General features: G+C 55.7%; 1 protein-coding gene across 4 annotated transcripts in view; it reads left to right on the top strand.

Annotated features, from left to right (window-relative positions):
• MED27 (mediator complex subunit 27) overlaps window positions 1-8,312 on the top strand; it is a 199,371-nt gene extending 191,059 nt beyond the window's left edge. For 2 of the 4 annotated variants that reach the window (XM_047830716.1, XM_047830715.1), the window contains 3 exons: window positions 5,461-5,538; window positions 6,155-6,597; window positions 7,694-8,312. In XM_047830716.1, the coding sequence (XP_047686672.1) occupies window positions 5,461-5,538; window positions 6,155-6,597; window positions 7,694-7,715 (543 nt within the window). In that variant the 3' untranslated portion in view covers window positions 7,716-8,312. The remainder of the gene's footprint in view (window positions 1-5,460; window positions 5,539-6,154; window positions 6,598-7,693) is intronic. The other 2 variants (XM_047830718.1, XM_047830717.1) reach the window with 1 other exon arrangement.
• Window positions 8,313-20,592: the final 12,280 nt, after the last annotated feature.

Below are 20,592 nucleotides of genomic sequence, written 5' to 3'. Positions count from 1 at the left end.
CTTTCTGTGCCAAAATCGACGTGGTGACATAGGACCTCCCCCACTCGTTAGCACTGTGCTTTTGATTGCCCTTGATGAATGCGTGCGCACACTGACCGAATGCTGCTGGCTGCTGTTTGCCCCATTTCCCCTTCCCCCCTTCATTCCGAGCGGCAGGGAGACTCCTCCAGTCCAGAGACTTCCTGAGGGCCCACCCGTGTCGGGCTCTTTTGGGCTGGGCGCCTGGGATGTGGCAGCGAGCAAAAGGGACAGGGAGAGAGAGTCGTGTGAGCGACAAGCACTGGGGCGGAAGTAAAGAGACTGGCATGGAGTCCTGCCCCCCCCCCCCCCCCGGAGTCCTGGGGGTCATTCCCTCCTAGGGCCACCGCCGTCTGGAGCCACTTGGCTGGGCCTGTCACCCCGCCTCCCTGCGACTGTTTCCTGTCTTGGAAACGGGCGGTCTCATCACAGCGCCCTCCTGAGGTGGTTGTAGGGATGAAGGGTTGTAGGGCGGGGAGGGAGGGGAAGGCTCACGATCGGTAGGTGCTGTTTGTCAGGCGCCGTCCCAGTGCTTCCCTGGCACTGGCTCACGCAGTCCGTGCCCGAGGTCACGCGGCCCCTGAGTAGCAGACAAGACCCAGACCCGTGCGGGCCGGCTCCCGGGCCCCAGCCCCTTCCCGGCTGTGCAGTGCGCATCACCTCGCGCAGGGCCGTGGCCCTCACTGCAGGCAGCGCTGCCGTGGCTTCGGCCGACCTAACTCGTGACTTCCCGAGCACCCCTCGCTCTCGGGTTCCGGAGTGCAGACGTCAGAAAGGCTCACACGCAATATGGGAGAGGAGCCTTGGGAGACTTGTTTTGACTGGCATCTCCTTCACCAGTGTGACTGGCAGCTGTTTCAAGGGCTCTTGAAAGATTCCTTTCTCCCTCCGAGCTTAGTTCCCTGCCAGTCTGGGGGCACGAAGACCTTCACCTGTTTGAGCTGGGGACACAATTTCGGTAAGCCCTGGTTGGCGGAGGAGGACGACGCCGAGAGAGGGATAAGGCCCCCCGGGGCCGCGATGGGCACGTCACTCTCAGAGAGGCTCCCCGGCAGTGCTCCCTTCGGGATAGAGAGGGAGGCACACCCCAGCCTGAGCCAGAACATCTGCAGTTTGCTCTGCCTGGAGGCGATAAGGGACACCTCCTGGCCAAGCCCCTGCGTGGCTGTCTACTCACTGGTTTGGGGCAGCTTTTTTTGTTTTTAAGTAAGCCAGACCCCTGACGTGGGGCTCGAACTCACAACCCAGAGATCAAGAGACACAGGCTCCAGAGCCCGAGCCCGCCAGGCGCCCCTGCTCACTGCTGTTTGAGTGGCCCTGTCTCTCTGTGCGGTGCTTTCACTGGTCACCTGGCATCGCTGCCCCTCTCCTGTTCTTCCCAAGGTCCCCTATCCCGCTGGTTTATTGTTTCTTTCTTGTGTTCTCCTCCCTCCCTCCCTTGCCAGGGGCTCGCAGCTCAAGGTCTGCTTTGATCTGTTTGCAGGCACTTTCGTAACCAGCGGTGAGTGGAGGGATGAATGGTCTCCCCTCCTCAGGAGCATCAGTGCCCCTCCTCAGCCTCCCCTGCTGGGCAGGGTGGCTTTAATCTCCCAGTGGAATCTTAGGAGCTGTACCTTACAATGGGGCCTGAGCCTCGGCTGGCCTGGCACAGAGTGGATTTCACCTAAATTAGTTAATAGCAATATTTTTTTGTTGCCCCGGGCCTGTTTTTTCCCCCACACCTTGGATGCTGGGGGCAGGGGGGGGGGGACTTGTAATATTGAAAAGTGTAAAACAAGAAAACATTGAAGGTTGAATGAATGCTTGGACAAGAAAGGAAGAGCATTATAGGTGAATTTCCCCCCCCCCATTCTGCAGCCATGCCTTGCCTGGTGCTTTGGAGTTCGGCCACAGGAACCCCAGAACCAGGAGCGGCGGAGTTTGTGAGGAAGGGAGGGGACATACAGTAGATCAGCCAACTTTGTTTCCCTTTATTACAATGTCTGTCATCAGTGACAGAGATTTGAAGAAACTGAAATCAAACATCATTTGATCATGGCAGCACAAAAAAAAACAAAAAAACAAAAAAAAAAACCCTGCCCCCGTTGGGCGATTTAAGGGAGTACCTTACACTAGACCATCCGAAAAAGTGGCTACACTTGACCAGATGGCCAGCCCACTAGCGGCAAAGCTAATTGGGTGCCCTCTCTGGGAGCCAGATGCCGGAACAGTGCCGTGGTACCGAGAGCTGTGTCTGGAGGACATTCCCCGGTTCGTCCGGTTCTGCTCCAGAGTAGCTAGCTGACCAGCAGCCACATTTACAAACCTCCTAATCTGCACCCCCCCATCGGGACTCCGGCTTTCCAAGAACCTTAGGCTGGGGCGTGTGGGCAGATGATGCCGGGGGCACCCGGAGCGTGTGCCTTTTCCAGAGCCAGGATTGCTGGCCGGGGTGCCTGTTGGCGAGGGCCGGCCTGGGCGTGGGCCTCGTGGCCTCTGGGCTTAAACACAAACCCAGGGCCCCTCACCGGCTGTGTGACCTAGCCATCTTCCCGGCCTCCGGGAATCTCCTCCTCCTCGTCTGTAAGATGAAAATAAGGAGAGTACCCACCTCCGTTCACTTGCCGTTTGCTGCTCAACTTTATAGGTTGGTCATTCGTGTTAAAAATTGTACAAAGAGACGCAAAGGAAGTGTGCAGCCAGACACGGCATGCCAGCCTGGGGTGTGGGCTCTGGGTGGCCAGTGTGACTGGGGAATCCAGCCCCAGGACCGGTGCTCACGCTGCTGAAACGGACGGATCTAGGCTTGTCCCAGAGGCCCCCTGGGACCGCCGATGAGCTTTCTGTGTCCCGGGCGAGGAGCAGCCCGAACTAGTGGACAGCTCGCCTGGCTTCCCTGCCGTGACAGCAACTGATGTGCGGGGCAGAGCTTGCTCGAAACACTGAAACAAGTAGTAGGCGCTGGGGTAAGAATGCTCCAGAAGCTCCCTCTTCCGGAAATTTCCTTCGTAATGGCAAATGTGATAGCCCACAGAGGGGCACCTGCATGGGTTGTCCCGCTTGGCAAGGGGTCTGGGTGGGTAAGAACCCGCCTCCAAGCTCAGGGGCCGTGGGGCCCAGTTTGCTTTGCTGTGTTTTGTAGCCATTAATCTCACCCCCCCAGTCACCACCCACCTTCTTGCCAAGTTATCATTACTACTGTTTAAAAAAAAAAAAAAAAAAGCATTGCTCATTTTAGAAGGCTGTCTGTCAGAAATGCTTAAAATAAAACCAGTCTGCACTTGAAAGAGTAAGTACCACTTCTCTTGAAAGTCACTTCGGTGACAGTTTCTCGGCCATGTTGGATCCACGACCTATAGCTGTCCTTTCGAGAAAGCCAGAGCAGGTGTTTCTGGTATGTGGCCGTCAGTGAGTGGGCACTTTTTTTTAACTTTTATTTTTTTAAGTTTATTTATTTACTTTGAGAGAGACGGCAAGAGAGCACGCACGCAGAAGCAGGGAAGGGGCAGAGAGAGAGGGAAAGAGAATTCCAAGCAAGCCGTGCCCTGTCGGCACAGACCCCGACTTGGGGCTCGAACACACGAACCGTGAGATCGTGACCTGAGCCAAAACCGAGAGCCAGACGCTTAACCGACTGAGCCACCCAGGCGCCCCTGGCGAGTGGCATTTTTATTTCTGTATTCTACAAATAAGTATTGAGCACCTGCTCCTGCTAGATGCCAGCCAGGTGATGTTCCAGGCCTTGGGGACGTACCATGAACCAGATGGGCATGATCCCTGTCCCCATAGAGCTCATCATCTTGTGGCTTCACCAGCCACCAGGCAGGCCATGAAAGTCCAGCAAGGGAAGAGTGCCCACCCAAGGGCGGGAGGAGCAGAGAGGGAGGGGAGAGAGGCAGGGCTGCCTTGTGGCTGGACGGGGCATGCTTCACACGCACAGCCATTTATTTAGAGAAAGTGAGGCTCAGGTAAGCTAGGGGGCCTACGCCCTCCACCTTGGGGTGTGGCCTCTCTGACCTTAGGTGTGGACACAGCAGGACTGATTTCCAGATCGTGTGCAGCTTTGCCTTGCGGGCCTGGAGCAGCCTTTCGAGTTTCTTTCCACCTGATCAGTTCACCTACTGCTGCTTGTCCCTTACTGTTCTGGTGACAGCTGGAAAACTGAGGCATCTACGCAACGCAGACCCATGTTTGCTCTTGCTCACAAAGGTGATCGTTTTATCTGGGGTTTTTTTTGTTTCGTTTTGTTTTTTTAACCACAACATTCATAATGGCGAGAATCCCTAGTGAGGACCACCCGATAAACCACGAGTGTGAACACAACTGTCAAATTAGGTACAATCTATTAATTTGCTGATTGATGGCAGGCATTAGCAATTTGTGGTGTCCAATTTCAGAACTACAGGGGAGCTGAAACTAGTCCTTTGTTTTCCAGAAGGGACACTGAGACCCGGAGAGATTAAGTAGTCGAATCAAGGTCAGCGGACAGTGCTGGGGCTTCAAGCCAGTGTGCGTTCTGTCTGGTCACCGGATGCCTCTAGTAGACCTGAGGCATTCATGCCCTCGGCCCTGCTGGCAAAGCCTCTACTTGGAGTTTGGGGACAGTGGGGGGGGGGGGGGGGGGTGTGGCCCTCCGAGATGCCATAAATAGGCCACAACTTTTGTTGGAGAGAAGACCACACTTTGAGCGTCAAGGCTCCTCAGAAAGGTAATAGGAACATTGAGGCCCAAGAGAAAGATCAGAAATTACCAGATTCCCGGTCATAGAATCTCTGTGACTACAAATTATGAGACAGAATGAGAATGACAGAAAGCAGAAAGACCAGTTACCCTGCCAGAGAAAGGGTTCCATTGCAAAAATGAAGTCGAGGTGGCTCAGGTGGTTAAACGTTCGACTCTGGGCTTCGGCTCAGGTCGTGATCTCACGATTCATGGGTTTGAGCCCCCAGGAGGGCTCTGCACTGACAGCACGGAGCCTGCTTGAGATTCTCCCTCTTGCCCTCTGTCTCGCCCTCTTTGCCCCTCGCCAGCTCACGCTCTCTTGCAAAACAAATGAGTAAACGTTTCAGAAAACGACATGAAGTCGAATGTGGACAGCTGGAGAACCTTTGCGTTCATGCAGCGTTCCCTGCAGCGACTTGGCTCCATAGCCTCTCCGTGACCTGCCCGTTCTGTGCCTCTCCGCTGGCCTGTGGCCACGCCCCCCTCACAGGTGCTCCCGCCCACCCGCCAGGGTTTTCCATCGCTGGAACTCAACTCCATTGCCTCCAGGCCTGAACACTTGCGTCCTCCCCGCCGCCAACTTCACTAATTTTCGTACTTCCGGTCGTATTCTAGATGTCCTTTCCTCCAAGAGGCGTCCAGAGGCAGACTGGTTTATCCTATCTAGGGAATGCATTGGTTTTGTTTTCTCTGCGCTGGTTCGGAGGGGCATCTAACGCCACTCGTTGTCCTTGGTTCCAGGTGACAGACCACGCCACCACCGCCCTGCTCCACTATCAGCTGCCCCAGATGCCAGACGTCGTGGTCAGATCCTTCATGGTAAGTAGGCTTCAGAGCTGAGCCTCCTATGGAAACCGTGGTGCCCTCCCAGTAAGAACAGGCAGTTCAGAACGCAGCTCACGGTGGGCCAGGGCCCCCCCAACGGCCAGCGTAGAACCGATGCTTCCTTTAAATGGGGAAGGGATTTATGAGAAACCGTTTCCCACTTAATTAACTGGTGTTTTCTATCGTGCTGAACAAATGGTGGTTTCAGATGTGATCTCCCGACACAGTTTCCCCGCATTGATTTAGTCAGTAGATATTTATTGAGCTCCTAATCCATGCCAGGCCCTGTGCTTGGCACTGAGCAGGTAGCAGTGACGAAGATACATCTTGCGGTGCCCCCAAGAGGTGGAGCTCGGGATGGGGAGTGACCCCAAAAGAGCCAAACGGCCGTTGCACCGGTGTGTTGGAGTTGGCTCCTGCCAGCTCCCGTGAAGCGTGCGGAATTTGGCAACCCGGTTATTCGACCGTCGGTAGCTTGCAGTCGAACCCCAAGGTTTACACCACGGAAATCGGCAAACGCCGCAAGTCAGGACTCCCCACCACCCCAGGGCTGAGTCAAACGCGTGCTGCGGCCCACATCTGTCCCGCGACCCCCGTTTGGCCCGAGCAGGGCCGTCAGCCGGCCGCACCGGATCCTGACGGAACCGGCAGCTGTTCCAGCATCGTGCCGACGCGGCCTCGTGCCCTCACCTCAGCGGGCGCCCATCTTTCACCGCGGCTGAAACTCCCTTTGCCGCTCATGCTCGAAAGGCTGCCAGCTGGAGACCTACTCAGAAGACCTACCTGTTCGCAAGTCCAAATCTGTGTTGACAGCCAGCTGCCGTGGTGCTGCCCACGTATCCCGTCACGGTTTGCCTCGGGAAGTGAGCTGCCCAGAGAACCTGCCGCTCATTTCTTGGAAGACACAGACCCGACTTCTCGATCGGCGCCCGCGGTGCTGGGGAGGGCGGACAAGCAGGCCCGGGCAGTCCGCAGAGCCGTGCGAGTTGTGGTTCCTTTGTGTGTCCGGAGGACAGTTCCGCCGACAGCCTCCAGCAGGCTCCTCATTTTCAGGTGTGTACCGAGCGTCGCCGTCTAACCTAACACGTGTCATGCCCATCTTCCCTTTGGCAACTGACTCTGGGACTCGGGGACCATTTGCATTTGATCGGCACTGGAGGATAAAGAGTTTAGCTGAGTGATCCGTCGACCCCCTCACGTTTGTTGCCAGAACTGCAAACACCTGGCCTTTGGAAGGGGGCAGTGTTGGGGGGCCACGGTCTGCCACCACGAAGGCGGCTGCGACGAAGACAGGAGGATTTGTATCAATAAACTCGACCTACCTCTTCAAAGAACACTTTTCTCTTATGGACGTAATTCGGGAGGACATTAAATGATGAGATTCACGTGCCCCTGTCACAGTGAGAATGTGCTTAACTTGCTCGCAAGCCTTTTGCTGCGGGGTGTGGGTTGGGTTGAGGTTTTTTTTTTTTGTAGCGAATCTCCTTGAGTTTGGGAATTGAGTTACGGGAGCCTCATCCTTATGTATGATGCCCGAGAGATTTCTGCTCTCTGAACCATTCCGGGGTGTATTTGCCGCTTATTATGTTACCCGATGGCATCAGGCTGTCCCCCCGCCCCCCCCGCAGGTGCAAAGGGCCACATTGTGACAGTGAGTGATGACCTCTGAAATCAAATTAGAAGGAAGGCACGTTGACCTCAGTGGAGGGTTCGAGCATTGTCATCGACGCGACGTCTTCCTTCACACGTGTCTGTGCCCACTTCTCGGTAGCGAACGAGAACATCAGTACGCATAGTCGGGAGACACGGGACACAGAAATGAAACGTGGTTACGCGTGGCCCCGAGCCACGGGCTGTGCGCTAGGGCACGGCCACTCCTGTGGGAGGACTTCCTGCCCCTGAGAGCAGGAATTTCTACTTTAAAAACTCCCTCATTTGGGAGGGGCAGGGGGAGCTCCAGAAGTGACACCCAGCAGTGTTACGACCTTGTGGATGGTGCGTACAGCTTTCTGTGAAGTCACAGGCTATCTTTTGGGGCACAGCCAACTTAAGTCCTCTGGCCTCGAGATCATTAGGCTTGACGGGAAGGATGACATTGGAAGCTCCCGGATCCCATTTCTTTTATTTGTCTCTTCACTTCTCTTTTTAGACCTGGTTACGAAGTTACATAAAGCTGTTCCAGGCTCCGTGCCAGCGCTGCGGGAAGTTTCTACAAGATGGCCTTCCCCCCACGTGGAGGGATTTCCGAACCCTCGAAGCCTTCCACGACACCTGCCGCCAGTGACCCCGCCCCAGCCCCGGGCCGGCCTCCAGGCTCTGCCCCGCACCTTCCCAGATGATCCCTGGATCCCTCGGTCAGCCTGACGGCTCGGCCCCGTCCTCACCGCGTAGACTCCAGCACCCACTCCTCCCCGTGCGTAGAGCAGCACGTCCTACCTTAAGGCTGAGCCACTTGCGGAACAGATTCCTTCTCGTTTTGATGGGACTAATTACCCACTGCAGGTGGTAAACGGAAGGCAGAGAAAACCTTTTAGAACTCAGAGTAAGGAACTCACGCAGCATGCTCGTCCTTGTGTGTTGGCGAATCATCCTCCTGGGCCTGTGCTCTAAGTCATGTTCACGAGCCATTATCGTCTGAATAAGCTCATGTCCGTACATCCTGCCATGCTGGGCGTTTTGTTTTGTAACTTTTTTTTTAACATATATATATATATATATATATATATATATATACATATATATAAAAGCAGTAAACGTTTTGTACCCAGGACAAGGCTTTGTCTCCTGTCTCTTAAAGCACCTTCCACATTCAGTGTAGTGAACATGTGGGCAGATCTGGGCCTTTTGAAGAAAAAAGAACAGTAATGTCTGCTTTTAAAACCTTGTTCTTTCTGAGGACACAGTTTCTTGCTTCTTGCTTAGGAGAGAGGACAGTGTTGGCAAATATTCCGTTTCAAAGATGTTTTTGCAGTTTGAAAAACGGATTGTTCTTTTTGAGGAAAAAGCACACAGATGTTTCTTTTTACTAAGCCAGTGGCACATGCATGCCCAAGGGAAAGGAGTCTGCCCGTGTCGGCAGCTAGAACGCGTGTGAGCGGGCGTGACGGGGGTACCTGGTTCGTTGGTCCCAGGTTTTGTCCTAAACGTTACTGTGAACAGATTCCAGCCCAGTTTGCTGAGGACATTCGGGGCCTTGACCCCAACATAAAAAGCTAGAACCTGTTTGTATGAAGAAATATATAAGACCGGGCGAAGCTCTTGAAGGATGGGGGAGCTTCCTCGAGCTTTTCCGGCCCAGCCTACGCTACAAATGTTCCCTTTGCAACGAAGACGGGAGAGGTGTCTTGAGGTGGCCAAAAGAGCGAGTGGTTCCTGGGTGACTTCTGGTACCGCTTAGGCCCTCCCACCTGCCCCCACCAGGCTTAAAGGAGCTGAGGACCAAGGATCCAGTGATGGAGAAAGGATAAGACAGTGCCGCTTGGGGCGTGGCCCAGCGGCGGCAGCAACATGGGGACAGATTAGAAACACAGAGCCTCAGGCCCCGCCCCGGGGGACTCTGCTGTGGGCCCAAGTCTGAGAGACCCCGTTCAGGAGATGGGCGCCCCGTCTGGGGAGGTGTGATGGGAGGCAGCGGGGACGTTCCCACACAGCCAGAGATTCCAGACTAAATACCATGGTCGTCACGTTCAAGATGCTGTCACTCATGAGAGGCACCATTATTTCATGAACCACTAGGAAAGAAAAACAGGCTGCCAATTAAACCGTGGCCCAGGCCTTAATGAGAATCCTGTGTGACACATGAGTCGGTCACACCAGCCTTTCATGTCTTCCAAGGGGGTTGGCGATTTCTCCCGCCTGAGTTTTACTGTTTAGCGTGGGACAGACGATCCCTTCTCGGGGCCCCTGGTAACAGAACATAACACGCTCCTTTGACTCACGGGTAGCTGCCTTTCTCTGGTCTCGTGAGACGCTTGTCTGTTGCTCTGGGACAAAACACAGAACTGAGGACACAGGGTAGGTGATAACATGTCATCTCATTGCTGCGCACCTTTTGGGAGACATTTGAACGGCACGTAGGCTGACCTCTGTGGGGCTGCAGTGTGCGTTGTCGCGTGCAGTGATGATGGTGTGACCGGCTGTGACCACGCTGGAGCCCGTGGAGGGCCAAGTGCATCATGGCTGCCAGCACCCACCAGCGACTTTGAAAAGTGCGTTGGGGGGCGGGAGGGCACTGCTGAGGTGCACAGTAGATCGCCTTGTGAGAGAGCTGTTTGCATCCTCCTGATTGCCCAGATCGGAGAAGGGTCCTCGCTAGAACCAGGGGCTCTGACTGCTGCCGGCCCCCGTTTTCGGGAGAGCGAGCCAGCCGGCCTGGAGTCCAGAGCCTGGGGCGGGCAAGAGCTTCTGCTTAATGACCCTGTTTTCTCTGTGTCCTACTTAGTGACACCTTCCATTCGTGACGAACGATGCTTGTTTCCCATTTACGGGGAAGGTATAAAGTTTCCATTTTGAACAAGTGTATTTAGGCAGAAAAGTGAGACCATTAGAGGAAAAACATTAAATAAATATTGGCACAGCTGAAGCGTGGCTACAGCAGAAATGGGGGTGGGGGTGCGACCGGGGAGGCATGCGCAGCCAGGGCCTGAATCCTGGCCACCTGCCCCCAGTGCTGGGGGCCCAGACAGCTCACCCTTCCTTGGTATGACCCCCGCTTCCGCTTCTGTGAGATGAAGGCTGATAGTGATGGTGAGAATGGGGAGCTGGAGGGATGCGTTTGGGGCTTTTTCAGTTTATTTCTTTATTTTGAGAGAGAGAGAGAGGGAGGGAGCGTGATTGGGGGAGATGGAGAGAGAGAATCCCAAGCAGACTCAGTGCTGTCATCGCAGAGCCTGATGTGGGGCTCGATCTCCCAAACCGTGAGGTCACGACCTGAGCCTAAATCAAGAGTCGGACGCTTAACCGACTGAGCCACCCAGGCGCCCCAGGGGTGGGGTTTTATAGATGAAACAAGATGGGCCATGAGTTGATAATGAACTATGGCTGGGCATTGGATATGTGGGTGATGTTAGCTGTTCTGTTTTTCTATTTTATGTATTTTTTCTCTATATATTTTACATATATATATATATATACTTTTCTCTCCGTATACATGATATATATATATGCTTTTTAAAAAAAATCTTTCCAGGGGCGCCTGGGTGGCTCAGTCAGTTAAGCGTCCGACTTCGGCTCAGGTCATGATCTCGTGGTCCGTGAGTTCGAGCCCCGCGTCGGGCTCTGTGCTGACAGCTCAGAGCCTGGAGCCTGTTTCAGACTCTGTGTCTCCCTCTCTCTGTGACCCTCCCCCGTTCATGCTCTGTCTCTCCCTGTCTCAAAAATAAATAAACGTTAAAAAAAAATTAAAAAAAAAAAATCTTTCCCTGGGGCGCCTGGGTGGCGCGGTCGGTTAAGCGTCCGACTTCAGCTCAGGTCACGATCTCGCGGTCCTTGAGTTCAAGCCCCGCGTCGGGCTCTGGGCTGATGGCTCAGAGCCTGGAGCCTGCTTCCGATTCTGTGTCTCCCTCTCTCTCTGCCCCTCCCCCCGTTCATGCTCTGTCTCTCTCTGTCTCAAAAATAAATAAACGTTAAAAAAAAAATTTTTTTTTAAATAAAATAAAAAAAAATCTTTCCCAAATTAAATGTGGGGCGGGGGGGGGGGGGTGAGAAGTACAAGGGCCGGGCCAGTCACCCACCACGGCCTTCCCATCTCTGGCATTTCTGCTCTTCGGTCCTGAGAGGGGAAAGCTGAAAGGAAGTCGTACTGAGGTCTGGCGAGTTGAGCGAGGCTGGAAGGGTGACAAGCTTGTTTGCGCCAAATCCACGAATGCTTGGCGGCTTGAGAGACGGACACGAGGGAGACTGGCTTTGTCGTCGGCCATTAAAATCCAGACAACGTATTGACCCCAAGTCGGCACAGGTAGGGACTGGGGGTACGTCGGGACCAGTTGCAGGGTGGCCGGGAGGCCTGCTGCCCCAGGAGCGAGGGCATCAGGTTCCGGAATCCTCCTTTGATGCCTCTCGCGGATAGGAGCGTGGCCATCAGTGAGCGTGCTGCCCAGATGCTACTTAGGCTGTCCAAGGTGACCTCTAGGCCAGACCTACCAGGTACAGTAAGTGACTTAATCGTGACCCCCACAGCTCGGCGTCTGCTCTGGGCCAGGTGCCTCACCCCAAGTGGGCGCGTGCTGTTTCCCCTCGTCGCACAGACGGAACCAGGTGAGGGTCTCACGCAGCAGTCTACCCAGGGGCTGGGTGTCAGACCTCGTCACCACGCGCTGTGGCTGCTTCGCGGCAAAGCCGCCTCCTGAGAGGCAAAGGGGCCGGTCCCCGCTCTGCCGCGGTGTGGGACCTGAGTTCTCTGGGCCCGAACTTAGAAATCTCGGTCCTGCGCGTGCCCCTCTGCCGTGAAAATCCGTGAGGCAGGTACCTGTGCCGTCTGCCGGCCGGGTGACCGCTCGTCAGCGGGGCGGTCGTTAGGACCTGACAGAACGGAATGAGGAAATCTGGGCAGGGTTGTCCAGATTTTTTTTTTCCTGAACTAAATCGGGAACTGGCCTTTTGGTATCGAGTGATATTTTTCTACTTCACACCATCGACGGAAAGCCGTAGGCACGAAATGGTGATCTTTCAGTGTTAACGTGCAAACTCTCCGTCGCGTTAAGACTGTCAGGAGTGCGGGCCTGATGCTAAATCGAGAGCCTCGTAAGGTCACCCTCGTGGGGAGGAGAAGGGACATCAGCCTCACCACCAGGATCTCACAAGATCTGGAACCTTGGCCAACTTGACGGGAGGCATCGTCAGGCCATCGGGTGTGTAGGACGATTCACCTTGCTTGTCCGCGCCTCCCGGCCTCTGCATCTCTGCTCAGGATGATCTCGGTGAACTTTAATTGTCCTGCATCTGACAGGAAAGGGTGGGCCGATTCCGTTGCACCTGCTCGGAGCTCATTCAGGCCTGCCCGGCGCGCGCATCGAAGACGAGCCGGCGCAGGGGTGCTGTGGGCGAGCCTGCCTGCCGTCAAGCCCTTGCGGTCTGTCTGCACCTGCTCGGGGGAATAATCAGGCTTCACTTTCTAGGACAGGCGGGTTCCTTTCTCCCTTCTCTGCCATCCTTCCCCCCGCTCCCATCCCCTCCCCGGCTCCTTCAGTTAGCAGAAAGGAACCTCAAAAATCACTTTCAAGTTGAATTTTAAATTGCAGGTTGGCCGCTCCCTGTCATTAGTGCTGGAAGAGACAAACCTTAGAGTTCACGAGCACATCCAGGTAAAGCGCCATCTCGGCAGCTTTAAGATGATTAGTTACTCGAGGACAGCTCCAGCCTGTCTCTGTGCCAATTGAGTTTGAAATTTCCACTGGAGATTGGCCGTCCTCTGGGACCATACGAGCTGTGGTTTGGTGCTGGCTGAACTGGCGGGTGCTGCCGGCAGCCGGCTTCAGTGGCACCGTGCTTGTCCAAGCCTGATAGAGACAAAAGAGTGACGTGTCCCTCGGGGCGGGGGGAACAGGGGGGCGGCGAGAGAAGAGGGCTCAGGGAGAGAGGCAGGAGGACAGAGGCCAGGAGCCTGGGAGCCGGCCGGGGACACCAGCGAACCTCGTCAGCCCCCACGCCGTGGGATGGGCTGTTACTTAACTGCACTGTCCCAGTTCCCTGATTCCTACCTCTGTTGTCTCCCATCGGCTTGCTTTCTTAATTACTAGAGGGACGCATGTGTTCCTTTTATGGAAAATTAAGAGAATGTGGACGAGCAAAGAAAAGAATAGCCATAATTCCCACCCACCAGAGATAATTAACAGAGCATTTTGCTGTATCTCTTTCCAGACCCTCATATGGGTATGTTTGTGCGCATCCCATTTTTTTTGCCAAAAATAGGATCATGCCGTATTCTGTTTTGAAACCTGCTTTCTTTTTTTCCCGTTTAGCAAAGGCTAAGTTGCTCTAGTGCAGAGGCCCCAAAATACAGTGGCTTAAAGAACGTAGACCCTTCTCGGGGGCGCCTGGGTGGCTCGGTCGGTTAGGCGTCCGACTTCGGCTCAGGTCATGATCTCGCGGTTCGTGGGTTCGAGCCCCGCGTCGGGCTCTGTGCTGACAGCTTGGAGCCTGTTTCAGATTCTGTGTCTCCCTCTCTCTCTGCCCCTCCCCCACTCACGCTCTGTCTCCCTCTGTCTCAAAAATAAAAATAAACATTAAAAACAAAAAATTTTTAAAAAATGTGGACACTGCTCTTGCCCTGAACCCCCAAGGGGAGGCGGTTCCGATCAAAGGACTGTTCCGCTGGGTGCAGCCACTCAGCGATCCTGTTCCTCCTACCCTATCGCCCTACCGCCTGGCCTAGGACGCGGTCTGCATGGTGGCAGCTGGGCCACTGGCCCCTTCCAAGTTCACCACAAGGGAAGGATACGTGGGAACACGTGCCTAATGTTGTAAGACCCAGACCCAGCACTGGCACGTGTCATTTCCGCTTGAACTTCATTAGTAAGAACTTCGTCACATGGCAGACCCAGCTGCAAGGGCCCCTGGGAAATGTGGTCTCTAACTGGGCGGCCGTGGGTCCGGCAGAAACTCTCTCTGAAGGGAAGCAAGCCTGTTCTGGTGGGTGGTCAGCAGCCTGTCCCGAACCTCTTCCTGCCTCGGGAGTGACACTGCCCTCGGGGTCCCGTCTGTTTTATTTGCTTTGTCCTGAGTTTTGGGTTGCGATGGCCTTCCAGTGTCCGACGGCCACAGCTCAGACCATGAGTCTCCTGCTGGCCTCCTGTAGCTTTTTATTTTACAGTAATTGTACGTTCAGGGGAAGTTGCAAAGATCTGTACGGGAGGGCCCGTGTGCCCTTCGCCAGCCGCCCCCCACCCCTCCCCGGTGTTCACATCTACGGTAGCTGACGTTGGCGCAGTGCCCAGAGTTCATCCGGACGTCACCAGCTCCGCACGCGCTGTGTGTGTCTGTGTGTGGCCGTCTGCCCTGGTGCCGCTTTGTGGAACCACCGCCACGGTCCAGACCCCCTCGTCCTACCCCTTTCTAGCCATGCACGCCTCCTCTCCCCATCCCTGTCCCCAGGCAGCCACCGATCCGTTCCCCATCTCCGTGACCGTCTTTGTCACCTGGCGTCACATGCCTCGAATCATGCACCGCGTCTCCTCCTGAGGTTGCCTTTTGTTGCTCAGCCTCATCTCCTTGTGGCTCACCCAGGTCATTGTGCATATCAGCCAACCACTCTTCTTCATCGCTAAGGAATATGCCGTGCCGTGTGTCACCACACCTCAACCGTTTATCCACACGGGGACGTTGGGAGCCTCCGGCTTGCAGCTCTTCGGGGTAAAGCTGCCGGGAGCATTGTGCGCACGTGTCTGCGTGGAAGTGGACGCCCGTGAGGACGATCGCTGGGCCGCCCCGTAAGTCCGTTTTTAGCTCTAAAGGAACTGCCAGACCATCTTCCAGAGTGGCTGTGCCACTTGACTTCCCCGCCAGCAGTCTGAGGGATCCGGCTTCTCCACATCACCACCGGCGTTTGGCGTCGGCGCCACTTCCTGTTTTAGCCACTGGACAGGTGTGAGGCACCAGCTCAGTGTGCTTTTTATTTGCAAACCTCCCCCCCGGCCCCCCACCCCCAAATAGCTAACGCTGCTGAGGAGCCGATCGTGGGCCTGTTTATTTACCATGTGTGTATCAGCCCAGGTGAAAGGTCTGTGCATGTGTTTTGCCCATTTTCCACTTGGATGATCTTTTACTGTTGAGCGTTGGGAGTTCCTCTTACATTCTAGGTGCGGATCCTGTGTCGGTCATGTGACGTGCACGTATTTTCTCCCGGGCTGTAGCTTGCCTTTCATCCTCTTAAGGGGATCTTTCACAGAGCACACATATTCACTTCTTATGAGGTCCCGTTTGTCCGTTTTTTCCACTTACGCATCATGCCTTTGGTGTCAAGTCTAACCTGTTTGGGTTTTAGGGGACCAGCATTCTGCCGTTCGGAACGTTGTTGCCACCTCTGTGTCCCACCCCACTCCTCCTCTTCTTTCTCCTCCTTCTCCCTCTCACTCTCCCTCCGTCTTGACTTACAGCCCCGTGTAGATCTCCGATCTTGATCTTGGCAGTGATCTTGATCTCCGATCTTGGCAGCGACCTTAGCTGCCTTTTGTTTCAGCCTGTGCACTTGATGGGCCGTCAGAGCGTCCAAGGCCCGGAGACCCGTCCTCACTCACCCGGCAGGTGAGCGACGGCGAGGACCACAGCCAAGCGGCCCTCAGCCCACGCCTTTTCCACTTCCCCGACACTTCTTGGGACACCACTTGGCCTACCGTGTCACGGTGAAATAGATCCCGCTGGGGCACGGGCTCTGAAAGCGTTGGCAGTGACAGCCCAGTAGCAGTGCTCGGGGAAGCGTCTCTGTCAGGAGCAGTCTGACACCAGGGGAGCTCCGGCCCTCCCTGTCCCAGAAGACAGGCGGTTCGTGCCTGTGGTCAGATGCGTGGCAGTGTGCCGAGTCCTGACGCTTAAGCAAGCGTGTGTGAGGCGACTGGAGGGAATCCGGGAGGCCTTCCTGGGGGCGATTCCCCACACACAGCTCCCAGGCTCTTGGACCGCCAGGCCACCCGGAGAGCCCACACTGACGGCTGTGCCTTGGGAGGGGAAAGGAGGGCACAGGGTCTGTTGGATGTGGAAGCCGTTTAAACCAGCTGACTCCCCCCCTTCCCCTCCTGCCCTCAACGCCTGCTCCAGGACCCCAGGGAGGGGTGGAGCACCAGCCCACGGACTGCGGTGGGCCCGCGCTCAAGACAGGGGCTGTCCTCACCCGTCACCTGGGCCTCATGCTTCCTGTCACCTTCCTCTGGGAGGACACCATCCTCAAACATGGAAGGGGCGGGGGGCCCTGGGCCTGGAGTGGAAAGAGCCTCCAGAACAGGATCCTTTCCCTCCCGGGAGCGCCAGCGAGTTCCCCGCCCCCGGCCTCTGGATTGTTCTTCTCGGCCCAGACATTCTTTCTCCCGAAAGCCACACGGCGCTCGCCCATGCTCGCGCACTTTCTCTTCCCGATCACTAAGCCGATGCCCGTCCAAACCATCTCCTGCCCCAGAGCACCCGACAGACCACATTTCCCGGCCCCCCTGCGTCTAAGCAGGGCTGCGGGGTGAGCACCCCAGTTTTGTGTCCCTTTCAGAGGTGGCCGAAAGAAGGCCTGCGTTTGCCCTGCTCTCTCTGCCTTTTCTGAGGCAGCATCGGAAGTGACACGCGGCGACGGAACAAGATGGAAAGATCCCGGATCCCCGGGTCCAGACCCACAGAAGAGCTGGCTGCCCGGGTGAGCCTCCCAGCCAGGAGCCCCCGCGGTGGGTTTTGTGTGAGCGAAGTAAACTTTCAAACCTTTTATTGTGGCAAATCACCGAGATTTAGGTTTGTTTTTTTCTCAAATGACTGCCGTTTACCCCACACATCACGTAAATACCCTGGAAACGGGCCACAGATAGGAAGTGTTCAATAGGTGGCAAAGATTACCGTGTCTACGGCTACCGTATTTGTTAGCTTGAGTCCAAATCGTCTTCCGCTTCGATTTGAAGGGGACCACGGAAAATGTCACCCGGGCTTGGTCCCTTCCTCTTCCGGGGAGAGTCACCCTATGGGGCAGGCGTCCCCCGACCGCTCGCTGTGGGAGTGATCCCCATCCCTTCCCGCCCCCTTCCTCGTTTCTTCCGAGCAGCCCTCGCGTTGGACGCCGTCAGCCGCGCCCTCTTGACACCCACGAGAGTGTCGGCTCCCGGAAGGCAGGGACTGCGTCTGTCCGGGGCACTGGTCTGTCCCCTCGCACAGCGCGGGCACTCAGTAACCTTTGCCAGATGTTGACGAGAGAAAGAAAGCCGGGCTCGGGTTTCTGCTCTGCCCCTAGACAGGCGACCGTGGGCCAGATACGTGGTCCGCGTGAGCCTGGATTCATCTGGGAATCGGGCCATTAGTTTGGCCGTGCAGGCGCGTGAGTCCTGTGAAGGACCACACCAGGTATTTATTGTGCGCCTACTGCATACCGGTGCTTGTCGCCGGGATACGGTTCGCACGTCGAATGGGAGAGGGCCGGACGGCGCAGGCAGCCTTGTCAGCGACTCCAGTGCAGGCACGAGCGTGGATGCTGGGGGCGTAGTCGTCCGTGGGGGGCCTGTTCCGTCTCCTGCCTCTCTGACCCCCTCCCGTCTCTCGTTCCCACAAAGATGAGATTCCGAGAAGAATCCAGAGATTTGATGGCAGTGCCGTGGGGTGGCCTGCCCTCTGCAGACACTGCAGAACGGCCTCAGCGGTACGTCGGGACCTTCTCGTAATCTTCAGCACGAGAGATGTAAAACCCCGTCTCAGGAGTGGAAGTGTTCTGAAGAGAATGTCAGGATCACAGGACACCGCCCCATTTCCCAGTCCTATCTGCGTTTCTGCGAATGCGCCGCACCTCCCTGCCTTGATTAGGACGGGGCCCCTCTTTTGCCATGGCCTTTTGATATTTGACTTTGCACTCGATGCCCCTAAAGCTAATAGGCGCTGGCCTTTCATTTCCAAAGGGTAGTTGGTCAAATTAATGATCGCCAAAAGGCCATAGTTAATTTGCTGTCCTTCCTGTTTCTTTCCATTAGTTTGCAAACCGGCAAAGTTCAGGAAAACTTGGGAGCATAAAAGAGTAGGGAGCTAATGAGGAAGCCGGCGGGTAGTTCTAGACTTTTCCAAAGACTTGGGGGCCATAGCCAAGGGATGGTCGTGAGATTGCACCAGCGAGAGAAACCAGCTCCCCGGGCGGCCGAGTCCTGGCCGTGGGCCCGCAGAGCCCCGGACAGCCTTTGAGTGGGTGCGTGTGTGACGCCGTGTAACTTGTCTTCAGTCCTCCGTGAGGGATCCCAGGCCACGCCCTCTGCCCTGGCTCCAAGGCACCTTGCTCGCTCCGCAGGGGGAAGGGCTGAGGGCTCCGGGGAACGAGAGCAGCCCTGCCTCCTTTCTCAGAATATAAATACCGATGATCTGAACCTAGCTTGTAGTCGTCCAGAGCAAAGGGCTTTCACTAGCGTTTCCAGCTAAGCTGCAAAACACATCGAACCGCTCCTCGAGGCAGAGAGGCCGGGGGTTCTGCAGCCCGATGCCTCAGTGCCCCAAGGCCGCCAGGCACGTGTCAGCCATGCCGTCCCGCCACGAGCCGTGTCTGTGAACGGCACCCGCCCCGCGGGAGCACATGATGCCAAGAATCCAGACATCTTGGTGGCGTCACCCTTCTTGGGATAAAATGAAGGTCACCTTGCCCCTGGAGAACGACCCCTCACCCCCTCCTCAGTCCACGTGCTTCAGTTAGAGCCCTGGCCGTTCTTAGCCCCAGGCCCGCCCCTCCACACACAGACACACCCTTGTCAGTGCTGAACACCATGCCAGTGAGCAAAGAACCATTTAAAGGGCCCCGATCCATCTTCTAGATCAGGCGACGAAGGACGAACTCGGAACCGAACGGCAGTAAGCTGGTGGCTGGCAAAAGGAGGCACCGTGTTAAGTGCCTCTGAGGTATTGCAAAGGATCTTCCGTTCCCAGCCTGGGCTCGATCTTTGCCCGGAGGCCAGTTTTTCCATTGGAGATTCCTTTGCCATCTGGAGAAGCCGGGAATGAGAAAACGGTTTTATTTTCAAACCCGGCAAGTTACGGCTCTTTTGCATGTTCCTTTCAATTAAAAACGGAAAAGTTTCCTTTTTAACCCATCGTGCCTCTTGCGTCTTGCCGTGGACAGCTGGAAGAAACGAAGCACCGGGCCTCGACGTCTCCTTCGGGGGGACACGCGCGTCCTGGGGCAGATGCCCTGGTTTCTGCTTTATCACACTCCACTGCTGCACACTGACCAGCGCCACGTTCACGACAGGCTCCCCTACCCCCTCCTCCCGGGAACCTTTCCCTCGCGCCCCTTTAAGCCCTCTCCGGGGGCTCCCTTGGGCCTTGGTTCCCCCCCCCTTGGGCCTCTCCACCACATGGAGCTGGGCCCCGAGCATCAACGTCCGAAGAAAACCGTGTGGACACCGTATCGTCTTTTCTACGCTAGCCTGGGAAATTATATAGATCACTTCGGTCAGCCTGTCACTAAAGGTGGCCCAGATTCAAAGGAGGGGACCCAGACCCCGCTCTGATTCAGAGGGGGTGTCAAAAATGTGTGAGCTTGTCTGAAAGCCAAGACAGGGCCGCCCCGCCCGCCCGCGGTCTCTTTTCCTCTTCAGTGCCGTGGGATGTGGAACTGGCATCTTGGACCATGAAGCGGTCTTGGGAATGGAGTCCACACGTGCAGAACAAGGTAGAACAGACTTGATGCCTGATGGGCTCCACGCCGGCCCTGTCTGCCCACCTCCGGGCTCAGCGAACGAGAAGAGTAAACTGTTGCTGAAGCTGCTGTTACCTTGTCTCTGTCGCTTACGGCCTAACCCTGTCCTAACTAACACGCGCCTGTCCCTGGCTTTCTTGGCCCTTAACACACCGGACATGCTCTGTTTACTCCTGCGAGTATTAGATCAGTCTGTCTGTTACCCCCAGTAGGTTTTAAGCACATAGTAGGTGCTGTTCCGAACCTAAGCTTTTTTGATGGCTTGCTTCATGGTTAGCTGAGGGTTAAGGGGATTGACGGAAAACCTTTCCGCGGGCTGTGGAGCCCAGGGTCCAGACTGAGGGCCTTGCCGAGCGGTACACACAGTGTGACTAAAATACGGGGGCTCTGAGGGCGAGCCGGATTGCTGATTACTTAGATGCGGTCAGGGTACGTTTTTGTTTGCTGTCTGGATAAAGGTTAGCGTTTTTACACTTTGTAGCACGAATAGCATCATGACTTAAATGTCACGATTTACATGACTAATCCCATGTACTTTTAACATTCTGTCATGTTCCATTTTGCCCCTTCCAGGGCGGTTCACGCGCCCCTATCGTCAGCCTCCCCCTCCCCTGAGTGCACTCAGGTCAGTGTCTTGTGTTGACCGGAGACATCGTTTCCATTTGAATGTGTTCTGACTCAGGACATGCCAGAGCCCTGTGCCT

This window comes from Prionailurus viverrinus, chromosome D4 (assembly GCF_022837055.1).
Source record: "Prionailurus viverrinus isolate Anna chromosome D4, UM_Priviv_1.0, whole genome shotgun sequence".
Lineage (NCBI taxonomy): Eukaryota > Metazoa > Chordata > Mammalia > Carnivora > Felidae > Prionailurus > Prionailurus viverrinus.
Note: the sequence above shows the minus strand (reverse complement) of the source record. Positions and strands in the feature narration are given on the sequence as shown.